This window comes from Diospyros lotus, chromosome 1, assembly GCF_014633365.1.
Source record: "Diospyros lotus cultivar Yz01 chromosome 1, ASM1463336v1, whole genome shotgun sequence".
Taxonomy (NCBI): domain Eukaryota; kingdom Viridiplantae; phylum Streptophyta; class Magnoliopsida; order Ericales; family Ebenaceae; genus Diospyros; species Diospyros lotus.
In genome coordinates this window covers 32,528,250-32,540,795 of record NC_068338.1, presented here as the reverse complement: position 1 = coordinate 32,540,795, position 12,546 = coordinate 32,528,250, and the positions used below count along the sequence as shown (strand labels likewise).

Below are 12,546 nucleotides of genomic sequence, written 5' to 3'. Positions count from 1 at the left end.
CAAGCATGGACAGCTGATTGATTCAAGCCTCGACCCATATTGATTTCTAGCCATCTCATTCACACTTTTCCCAAGATTCTAACAGGAAGATTTCACCACCTCTCACAGCTAGCCAGCCAATTCTTACTTTTCTAGCTTGTCTTATCATGCGTCATACACACTAGATGTGTCTTCTATATATATATATATAACATAATTGAGAGAGAGAAAGAGAGATGCAAGTGGGGATGCGCGCGGACAGGCCTATCTAGACGCTTGGACTTTGAGAGTTAGGTTTTTCTAATTTCATCCATTCATGGACCTGATCAGCTGCTCCTGTTGAAATTTGCAATGCACATCGAAGCCATACCAAGCAGCTGTTTGGGATCAGTTTTCCTTTTCCACCCAGCTGTTGATCGACAGGCTGATTCAAATATTGTTCGAAATGTAAATCACTTCTTGTTGAAGTGACACTCCTGTCCATTTTACGTTTCATTTTCGGCAAGAAATATGAGGGAGATTGGGGACATCGATGCTTCAGAGCGCAGTCCTTACAAAGAGGATGAGGGGTTTGACGAGAACAAGCCCAGAACCAGTGCAAGCTCAAGCAACAGCTTAGCCGACGAGAGCGAGAAGACGGCCAGGTCTAGCGGGGTGCGGCAATATTCGAGATCTAAGCTGCCGAGGCTGCGATGGACTCCTGATCTTCATCTTTCTTTTGTTCAAGCTGTAGAGCGACTTGGCGGCCAAGAAAGTATGTTCCTAATTAATTAGTTAATTTGCGATCATCTCTTAATTATCTATAATTCTTTGATCATCTCTTCTTTGATATATTCATATCGATCTATCATATATATATATATATATATACAGGAGCGACACCTAAACTGATTCTGCAACTGATGAATATCAAAGGGCTAAGCATAGCTCATATCAAGAGCCATCTGCAGGTAACTAGCATCTTCAGTACAAGAAACCAAATTAAAGAATTAATATTTTTAATTTTGGAAGTTATTTTCCACTCAATCTTGATTCGTATTGTTGTGGACTTGCTGTGAAAGATGTACCGGAGCAAGAAGATCGACAATCGAGGCCAAGGTATATGCATATGCATGCATCTATATATATAGATTCATCCAAATGGTCATTTCCTATGTTTTGAAAATTAGGGTTTTTTTATTACCCTTTAACTAGTAAATGATTATTGTCTTTATTTCTTTAGCAGTCATAACTAGTGGGGGATTTCAAATCGGGAGTGAAGATGGCCTCCAAAAATTTTGGCAACCCTCTATGCTTGATCAACAGATTAGGTCTTTCAGGTTTGGCGCTTCAAATTTCTATTATATATCTGCATCAATTAGTGCCACATATGTACATCTTCAAGTTCGTCTTGACAACATCAATATACTAAATCTTCATACCACTTTATGAGATCTTAGACTATATATATGAATTTTACTTTTTTATTAATTTCTATCCATCATGGCTTGATCATCGTCTGTATTTTTTAACAGATATAGCAATGTTTCTTCCAGTGGCCTTGGAAACTGGATGCCAAGGTCTTGTGTAAATGACACCAAGAGAATCAGGGCACGAGCAAGCCTTCATGGCTTTCTAGGTGAAGGGTTCCATGGCCAAACTGGAAATATGAGCATGGGAAATCAGCAGTATTTATGGAAGGATTTCGCGATGCTATATGGGTGTGAATCCAAGCATCTGATCACTAAACAAGCCCCAATAGAACCCTCTTTGATCAGCAGTCAATGGAATAATGGAAGCCAGCATGAGAAATATTGCTTCAGCAACTCAGTCCATCATATCTCAGACATCAGCTGGAGCAGCGACCGAGATCGAACGCGAAGCTCGTCGAAGAGGAAAGCTCAGGAAATTAACGATCTTGATCTTAATCTGTCACTGGGCATGAACTCAAGACAAGAAGAGGATAGTAATTTATCGCTTTCTTTGTTTTCAGATCATTCAAAGAGAGAAAGCCATTCTCTGGAATTAGATTTGGAATCAGAACTTAGCAATAAATTGAATAATGAAAATAAAAGAATGAATCCGAGATGGGCAAGTACTCTGAATCTCACTATATGAATTAGAGAATTCTAGTGAGATCTTGTTGGTACTTGCTTCACTACATAAAATGATCATTGCTGTTTGGAGCTGGACATATGAAACTGTTTTCTTTATGCTTGTGTTAATTAGTTCTTTCTTCTTCTTTTTTTATGAACTTGATTTCTTGATTCTCATTGTGCTAATTAATTAGTTTTGATACATAACCAGTCTGAATTCTGGTTTATCTCTTCATTGGAGCATCCCCAGGAAAGACATCAATAACATGCAAATCATAGTAACATTTATTCTGGGGTTTTGTGTTGAGATATGGAAAGAGTATTTGGTAACTGAGCTTTAATTAAATAAATGTAATTACTAAGGAAAGTTCTCTCCTTTTACTTTACGTAACTTAGCCTTTTTTTTAGAGAAACAACTGTCATATAAAAATAAAATTATGCTTCACTGCAACAACGTCTAAGTTTGCAACTTTGCGTTCATTTATTTCGCAAACCAGAGAATAAAAGTCTTTTCTCTTCATTATGATGTTCTCACGTCGTCTGTTTTCAAATTAGAAAATATTATTGGTACATTCATTTTGTATATCTTAAACTACATAAGGGGGTATTATAATAAAAAAATTCTTCATGAGACGCATAGAGGCACGTGAAGCGTAAGGTATTTTGGTCATAATACCCCTTTATATAGCCCAAAATGTATAAAATGGATATACATCTACCATGATTCTTCCAAATTTCATTTTCTTCGTAAGCCGCAGAGAGACAGAAAGAACGGTCAAAAAGACTGAAGCCTATGCTAGCACCATTAGACAGGTCCTAATATTGACAGGGTAATTCATAAATCTTAACTTTAGTTTCATTTTTATCCACGAGTCATGTATGTGCCCCAACATTCATGACACTAAGGTGACATGTTGATGTGTTTAATAATTGATACACCAATAAAATGACGTAATTTTTTTTTTAATGCAAATTACAATACAAAACAATGTCGTTTCGATGAAATTAATAATCAAATATGGGATGGGCAAAATGGTAGATTGGGTTAACCCATATCTAGGTTGAGATCTGGGTTAGCTAAAGCTTTTTGTTAATGGCAGAAAATGAAAAAGCTTCAACAAAGGCTAGCGATGGTGAAATGGCCGAAGAAGATGACAAGGCAAGGGCTAATGGCGATGGGATTGCCAGAATCGACGATGGTTGGAGTGAGATTGGCCAATCGAACTTGGAGGGCAAAGGAGGCCGACGATGAAAGCTAGCTAGGCTGAACATATTAGATGTGACCAAGGAGTCGACGGCGATGGCATGTCTTCCTTTTCTACTACCATCGCCATAACACCATCTTCGGTCACCTTTACGCAAATCATTGCCTTGTCTTCCTCTTGCAATGCAGCTGACAGTAGCTTAGATTTGCCGCCTCCGATTGCCATCATACGTCGGCCATCTTGCCATCACGACCGCTGACTCTCACAGGCCTTCACCGATGGCTCACACATGCCATCGCCTTTACCAGGCGGTTGCCTCTAACTTGTTTAGCTGAGCCTTTAGATCACCGTCGGTCTTCTCTTTCTCCAAGTTCGATTGGCCAATCTCGCTCTATTCGTCATCAATTCTAATAGCCCTATCGTTGTCAACCCTTACCTTGTCATCTTTTCTGGCCACTTCACCATCGCCTATTATTGCCTTTCACCAACCTTTATTGAAGCTTTCTTATTTTTTGCCATTGTCAAAAGGAAAATTCTTGTGAGCTAGACAGCTTGACAGACAAACTTACAGAATGGAAGCTAAAAAACTAAAATGCCTTCACCCACATTGCATTGCACTTTTTCCAATGCAATATGGGTGAAGGCATTTTAGTTTTTTAGCCCTTATTCTGTAAGTTTGTCTGTCAACTTACCTGGCTCTGTAGAAAAACTCTTATCAAAAAATTTCAACCAATCTAGATCTGGGTTGACCCATTTCATCATTTTAGCCCCCCTAGATTTGATTATTAATTTAACCAAAATGATGTCGTTTTACCATATAATTTGAGGCAAAAGCAAGGTAAAAGAATGTCGTTTTATTGGTGTGTCAATTGTTAGACACATTAGCACACCATGTATGTTGGGGCACATGCTTGGCCGATTGAAGATAAAATTGAAATGAAAGTTAAGGTTCATAGATCAAATTGATTCAAATATTAAAATTGGATAAAATTATAACCCTAAGTTAAGGATAAATCAATTGATTTGGCCTTTGAAATCCTTTTAACAACCCAAACTTATCTCAGTATGCAAGAATGTGTTTTTCCTCAGGAAAATAGTTTATTTAGCAAATAGTCTATTTAGATGTGTTTTTTAATTAGTTGTTTGATTGTAATTTAAAAATGTTATTAGAAAATATTTTCCAATGTTTCACTAACACTTTAGAAAATTATTATCAAATCTTTAGCATAAAGATAAAAAATATATATATGATAAACACATAATAGCAATAAAATCAAAACATAATAATATTATATATTATCCAATCAAGTTTGCTTATAATCATAAGGTCTACAATATTAAAAGTTCTATATAATAAACATAGCAAAAAGAAGTTATATATGCAATATATTATAAGTTCTACAATATTAAAGTAACTAACCTAAGAAGCTCAACTCTAATTAAGTTTTACAATATTATTAATTGTATGTCCACAATAAAATAAAAAAACAGAAGTTTAAATCCAAGTAACACTATTAATAATATCAAGATGTCGATCATATCCTTTATAAAGTTATGTACCCAAAGCTTCCTTAATCTATCACTCTTGATCAAGAAACTTTTATAGTTTTCACATTCTCACCCAAATAATCAAAGAAAACATAAGGGTGACTTCAACATCAAGTGCTTGTTTGCCTAGCTCTCAAATTGTCATGACCATTTTTTTAACTTTTGCAACTAAGATTGAAGCAATTTATAATATGCTCGGAGTTGAAACCCCTTTTTTTGTGAGATTTGTTTGCAAAAGATACTTTATATAATGATATCTCTCTTATTTTTAATTAAATCTTCTGCATGTCGACATCATCCTATATATCTAATGGAGTAGATTGCATTTCCATGATCTTATTATTATTGAGGCTTGACAAAACTTCCAATTGCCATATCATTTCCACCAATAAGTCTTATCTCATTAATACATCTCTATTTTTTATTCAAATTACTTTCATGATTGAGATGTGCCTACAAAATCAAATCACAAATAAAGTTTAAATTTGAATTATTAATTTGAAGTAAACAAAAATATATAAAAAAAAAATAAAACAAAATAGTTACCATTATTTTCTCATCGTATACTTCCTTTGCAATAGGTGTCATCTTCATAGAATCATCAAAACTGAAATTAGTACTTTTCTCTTTAAGTTGGTTCATAATTCTCCATTCCTTCTTCATTTTCTTCAGATGGTTCTTAACATAATCAAGCACATAATCCTCCCTAAATTTCAAGTTGATTTCTCTAGCAACACGTACGTTGAAAACTTTCAAACTTAAAAGACGAAGATCTATTCTCTTTTGTAGCCTCCTCAGCTAAGATTTGAAGTAGAATGTGAGATATAGGTTTAGTCCACCTAAAATATTTCACCTTACCTTTATCTTGCTTTACTTTGCTCATATCTATACCCATTATAAAAAAATTATAAATAAAAAAATATCATATTTATTCTACACTTGTTATAATGTAATTATTTTATATAGTTGAGACTATCATATCTCTTTTTCGTGCCCATTCGCTTTGCTCTCCTCTTTTCTCTATTTGACTTAAATAAGGTAATTCACTACATGAAAAATAGTTTTTAGTAATAGAATTTTCGTTGCTAATATTTTTAAATATTTTTTTTAATTTAACGACCGGGTCAACCCCGTCGATAACAAATAAAAAAAATTACATAAAAAAAATAAAATTTAGCGAAGGGGCCACCCCATTGCTAAAAAATAAAAAAATTAAATAAAAAAATTAAAATTTAGCAACGGGCCACCCTATTGCTGAAAAATAAAAAAAATTAAATTTTAGCAATGGGTCAACCCCATCACTAAAAAATTAAAAAAAATTTAAAATTTAGCAGCGGGCCATCACTAAAAAATAGATAAAATTAAAAATTTATTAATTTTTTTATGTAGGGCCTGTGGAAATGAGGGGAGAGCAGGGCCTGACACATGTTGAATTTTGAATTTGAGATTGAATTTAGCGACGAGTTTATCTCCCGTCGCTAATTAGGGACGGGGGATAAACCCGTTGTTGATTCCGTCGCCAAAAAAATCTTATCGCTAACCCTGTTGTTAAATTTCAGCGATGCCCTTTTTAGGAACAAAAAGCTATCCATCACTATATCCATCGCTAAAAAATTTATGGACGAATTTTGATATTTTAGTGATATAATTTTTTATCGCTAAAACATTGATTTTTTGTAATGATTTGTGTGTCACTTTGATTTGATGTAGAAATGTCTTTCATAATAAAATAATTAGAATCTCCATTACATGGTCACGTAGAATGCAACTAGCAAGCACAACATTAACTTATGTTTTATATAGGACTAATATGGATGACAATCTATTGCACGAAATCATTTATTAAGTATACCAAAATCGCATTTCAATTGTGGTTCTCAGTGAAGAGTAATGAAGATTAAATAACTGTCTTTTGTTTTCGGGTGGGTGATCAATAAATTCCCTAAGTTGATATCGAAGGCCGCGATATGAAATTATAAATACCCCACTTTGAGTACTATAAGTAGCATCGCCAAGATAATATTTTTTGACACATTTAATACAAAATATATTACAATTAAAATATATCTATATTTGTATAAATATAATAAATTTTAATTGTATGAATACCTTAAAAAATCTTAAAGTTCTCCAACTCTTGATAATAAATCATTTAAAACACGTAAATCATGTGCGTTTTTTTTTTCAAACAAGTAAAATATAGGTAAATTTTAAATAAAAAAAATATGGCTGCCAACACACATTTTGATAACATGAGTTTCATTAAGTGCTCCAACACAATCTTAATTAAAAAGAAAAAAGGTTCATGGTGAAAACTTCTTCTTTTGTTAAATTAGTAAACTAAACACACACATATATATAGAAACAACCGCTTATCTTAAAATAATGATAATATATTTTGTTATTGATTATTTGTATAGGGGTGACGCTTTTAGGATTTTTAATGATATGTCCGTATAATTTTAGAATTACACATAGCACAATTCTAAAATAGAGGTGTACAGTTTCAACCAATCTACACAAATTTTCACTAATAACTCGAAACCTAATATTGTTTCTTATTATTTGTAAGAAAATCATCACTTGCTCAAGACACTCAAATTTAAAGTTGGTTATAAAAATTTGAGTGTTTTATAAGATATCACACAACTCGTGAAATAGTTTTTGTGTCATACGAAATTGTTCTAGGACAATGTCTATCACCTTGATTTAATAAGCTAAGTACATAAAATTTCATAAAAGATGCTATATCAATATATGAGGTTGTCTCACCATGCTATTCCCATTCTCACACTCATTAATAACTAAATCATTTACAACAATTACAATTGCAATAGCTCCCTTGCATATGGCACAAATAAATTAGTCATCTATATATATCGAGCATATTGATACAAGATCACAAAAATGTTATCAAAACTTGATCAAATTAGACCAACCCAATTATACTACACAATAAAGCATCAAAAAGAGTTTTGGTTCAATACTTCATGACAACAAAAAGAACATTAAAAGCATCACAAATCAAAAACAACAATGACTGCAATATGCAAGAATGGAGTATCACCAACAGGAAACAACAGTAATAGAACATCAACAACAAAAAAAAAAAATTAAATAATAGATCCCCAAGAAATAATAGGGAGCATGCAACAACATCAATGATAGATTATCAAACAATAATATCAAGTTTTGATGAAAGTGAAGAACAAAATGGATAATAGATCACCAAATGCATAAATTTAGCCCAAAAATACTTGACAAGTGATGAACAGAAAGAGAAAGAGTGTTCGACAAAGGGTCAAATGATGACAAAGGTGCAGGCGGACATGGCAAAGGCAATGGTGATGGAGGCTCAGGCGGATATCGAGAGAGGTAGAGCTCGACAGTGATGGCAACGCAAGTGAAGACGAAAAGAGATAAAGAAAAACAGACAACGACCAATATATACGACGATGTAGAGAGGTGGATTTATTCAGGGACAGACGAAGACAACAAGGCAGGTGGAATTAGATGGAAAGAGGTCGAGAAAGACGAAGATAGTGACCAGCATAGAGATGTGGATAAGAAGATCTAAATGGAGATGTAGCCTAACGGAGATGACGACACAGACACAAGTAGATGGGGTGCAATGGAGACGAAGAAAAGCTGATGGGCATAGGCAAAACTTGACGAATAGAGGCAGTGATATGCAAAAAGAGCTTGACGAACAAAAGTGGTGACACAGGAAGAGCTCGACGAATGGAGGCGAAAAAGGCTATTGAAACTCTAGAAATTGTAGGTGATGAAACTCTAGAAAATGATTTTCCAATTTCAACACGATAAGTCACTTTTAGAATTTTCTTTGTGTTTTAAAAATTTCATTGATCGAAAAGTGATTTCCTTTGTCTTTGTTATTTTTCTAGAGCTAAACTCAAGAAAATAAGGAAAGTGTTTTCGGAGAAAATGTTTTTAGCCAAACAAACGAAGCCTTGGAGTTTGTTTAGTTATAGAAATATTTTTTATTTTTTATTAAATAATTAAATTTTCCATTAAAAAATTAATAAACAACTGCCATTTTAATTTGTCAACTTTTTACCATGAATTAGAGAACTTCGTTTCAGTTTGATGTCTTTCAAAAACGAACCTTATGACTTTTTGAAAAATAAAAAAAATATGAGGACTTAAAAGGACACACTCTTGGCGGTTTGGATACCATTGAATAGAGCTACCAAATAAAATTAAATTTTATTAAAAAAAATAAATGTTCATGTATTTAGTTAAAAAAGTGACGTGCTGTGTGGGCTATTATTCCACGAGACGAGTGCGCGCGGCAAGTTTACCTAACTCCTATTGGGGGAAGATATATAATTTCAATTGATGTGACTTAAAACCAAGTTAAGTGAGAAATGAGTTGCCAAAGAAATTACAAAACAATCCTTAGAAATCTTTTTTCAAAATAAAACCGTAGAAGAATTATATATATATATATATATAATGTGAGACACAAGCTTGGTTTTTTACCATATATATTACCAACTGCAAATTTTTCATCTAGCTAGCAACTCGGAGAACTTAACTTCTTGGGTTGGGTCCATTATCAGCTTGGACCTGGCTCACAATAGGCCTCATCTGTAGTGCCCATTAACAAGCAAACAGTAAAGAGCCCACCCAACACTGGCTATTAAAATGCCATAAAAGAACATAACTGTTTGCTACTCCAAAAATACATATAATTAATTGAAGTATATATTATTATACGACATTAATTATTACTAGCTCACAACAAATTAAATTAATGCGCATATAAATTACTACTCGTGAATGCAAATGCATATGCATATATGCAAGCAATTATGTGTGTTATATATATAGAGATGAGTTTTGTTTAAAGGTTAAGAAACTAAAGTTGTCAGAAATTAATTAAGGTAACTTTGAAAGTATGCCCATAATTAATTTTATATATGGTAATTAGCAAGGTGGTGTTATATGTCATGTAATGTAAGTTTAATTTTTATAATTAATTAATTTGTAATTCACACATGCATGCCTAACATTTGATTAATTAAAATAGATTAGATAATTTTGATGATATTAGAATATTGTTGTCTGTTTATTTATTTATTTGTTTCCTTTACATTCATTATTATTGCTGTAATTTGTCTGTAAATTATTTGTGAACATATATAATTTTCAATTTAGAGATAACTTGGACCTATATCTATATATAGCCTTAATTAACCCTACAACCATAATTAACTATTTGGGGGGGGGGGGGGGGACTATATATATATATATGGAGTTAAATGCCATATATAATGAGTATATAATAGATTATTGGGTGCCACCTTTTCAAAGATCAACCATACACACACACACACATAAAAGCACTTCTGATCATTATTAGCAAAAGGCATAAATAAAAGTAAATGAGTCTCTTTCTTAGCGCCTGTAAATATTCATGCATTTCATATATATACATGCATTCAGAACATAAGCATTAGGCGAATAAAACTTGAACAAATTAATTAAATGGTAAACACGAAAACCTGAACCTATTTATACAGGAGGACCGATCACACACATATATATATGTATGGCAGAATATGTAATTTGTGGTTAATTATGGTAGAGCAGCAGTACTCATGGCGCGAAATCTAAGGTGAGTTACGACGATGATGACGAGGAGAAAGATGCAGAAGACAGCTATGACTGTCAATGCCGTGATCTCTCCATATAACCCGTAGTGCCGGTCGTGGAACATTCCTACCTCGTCGGGCGGCCGGTAGTACTGAGGAGACATGGCTGGCGCCGGCGGAGAAGTTCCAAGTCCACGATAATGATGAGCAGCCGCCCACTCCATTAATTAATTAATTAATTAATTCTGGGGTTCGATCGATCTCTATATCTGATCTCTCTGCGTAACATCAATTGATTTATATACGAAACCAAAGCTTCCTCGACTCTCTTCCTTGTGAACGAAGCAACACGCAGACAGACTCGCTGGCTATATATGATTTCTGCCGTTACCTACCTAATGGAAATGCGGATCTAAGGGTAACTTCATGTTGAAAATCTGGGGTGTGATCGATCGATGTGTGAATAAACGCTTAATTCTACGTACGTACGTGTTGATCTAAAATGATCTGAATCTGATGTTAAAGACAAAATAGGCATGTCCATGGCAAGCACCATAGGAAGAAAGCAAGATATGAACGCATGAGAGACAACACAAACCATATATATATATATATATATATGTGTGAATCGGAACTGTCATCAACAGTATATATTTTGGAAGGACCCATTTCTTCACCGCGTGATTCAGTTGGAGCAACCCGTAAACGTAAACTACCAGAAAGTGACAAAATGGAAAGAAAGAAAGAAAGAAGTAATTATGAATCTTCAGGTGACGTGTGTAATCTGACTTGTGAGTTCTTCAATTTGAATAACCGCCATGGAAGAAGAAAGCGGGGGAGTTGCAAGTATAGTACTTTAATATTAGTATTATTATTATTTTAAAATAACTTATAATTAGAAAAAAAAAATATTTTATGGCCAATATCACCCTATTTTTGAACGTTAATGCTATTGGATAACAAAAATCCGCATGGATCCATTTAAACAAAGGGCCCATGTGGGCCTGGCCCATATAATAACGAAATGTTTTCCTTTTCACTATTGGGGATTCCAAAATAAACAACAAAAAATATTTTCCGTTGCCGGGAATCGAACCCGGGTCTTTCGGGTGAGAGCCGAATATCCTAACCAACTAGACTACAACGGAGCACTGATGTCATTCTCACATTATTAAAATAAAATGTAAACTATGATGTTCACTAATCTATATATATTATATAACAAAATAGCCGTCAAATCATTTTCCTGCCCATTTTCAGTTTCTATTTTGATATTTTATTATATTTTGTTTATTTTTTTTCTTACCCAAAATAAAATTTTTGTAGATCATTAATTAAGTCTAAATTTATAGAAAACATGTAATTCTTGGAATCTGTAGATAATTTTTTTTAGCAGTAAAGTGCTTGGAGAATGTGTAAACATGGTATATGAAGACACAAGAATTAATCTATATTATTAATTCTTAAATATTAACATAAAATATATATATATATTATAACAAAATAGTCGCCAAATCCTTTTCCCGCCCATTTTCAGTTTCTATTTTGATATTTTATTATGTTTTGTTTATTTTTTTTCTTACCCAAAATAGAATTTTTGTAGATCATTAATTAAGTCTAAATTTGTGGAAAACATGTAATTCTTGGAATCTGTAGATAATTTTTTTTTAGCTGTAAAGTGCTTGGAGAATGTGTAAGCATGGTATATAAAGAGACAAGAATTAATCTATATTATTAATTCTTAAATATTAACATAAAATTTTAATTAAAATAAATTACAGAAAAATAAAACTTTTTTAAATCAGGATAAATCTTGAGATATCAGGTAATAACATTGGATACCGATTGCCAAGTAATTTTTAAAAAAAATAATAATAATTTTTTATTTTATTTCCCATAATTTATCTCTCATTTTCTCTCAATAAAACCATCACTCAAAACTCTAAAATCCTTAATTAGTTTCAAAACCATGCAAAAAAAGTACAAATCTTATATATATTTATGTTATTACTTAATTTTGAAAAATAATTAATTGGTAGGTTATGTTAAATTAGTTATTTAGACAAAATTAGATTATTTTAAATAAGTCATTTAAGTTATTTTGACAAAATTAATATTTTG

The 12,546-nt window shown here is 32.8% G+C and overlaps 1 protein-coding gene and 1 non-coding gene across 3 annotated transcripts; one reads left to right on the top strand and one right to left on the bottom strand.

Annotated features, from left to right (window-relative positions):
- The first annotated feature begins 196 nt into the window (after nt 1-196).
- On the top strand, nt 197-2,296 carry LOC127812452 (myb family transcription factor PHL8-like). Of its 2 annotated transcripts, none has more exons than XM_052352843.1 (5): nt 197-733; nt 853-929; nt 1,041-1,077; nt 1,202-1,298; nt 1,494-2,296. In XM_052352843.1, the coding sequence occupies exons 1-5, from the start codon at nt 490-492 to the stop codon at nt 2,074-2,076; spliced, it is 1,038 nt and encodes a 345-aa protein (XP_052208803.1). In that variant the 5' UTR covers nt 197-489; the 3' UTR covers nt 2,077-2,296. The 2 variants fall into 2 exon arrangements, with proteins under 2 accessions (XP_052208803.1, XP_052208809.1); XM_052352849.1 differs by having other exon boundaries at nt 1,205-1,298; nt 1,494-2,293.
- Nucleotides 2,297-11,500: 9,204 nt separating this feature from the next.
- TRNAE-CUC (transfer RNA glutamic acid (anticodon CUC)) lies at nt 11,501-11,573 on the bottom strand. Its single transcript has one exon. It is a non-coding gene; the product is annotated as a tRNA-Glu (tRNA).
- Between the last annotated feature and the right edge of the window lie 973 nt (nt 11,574-12,546).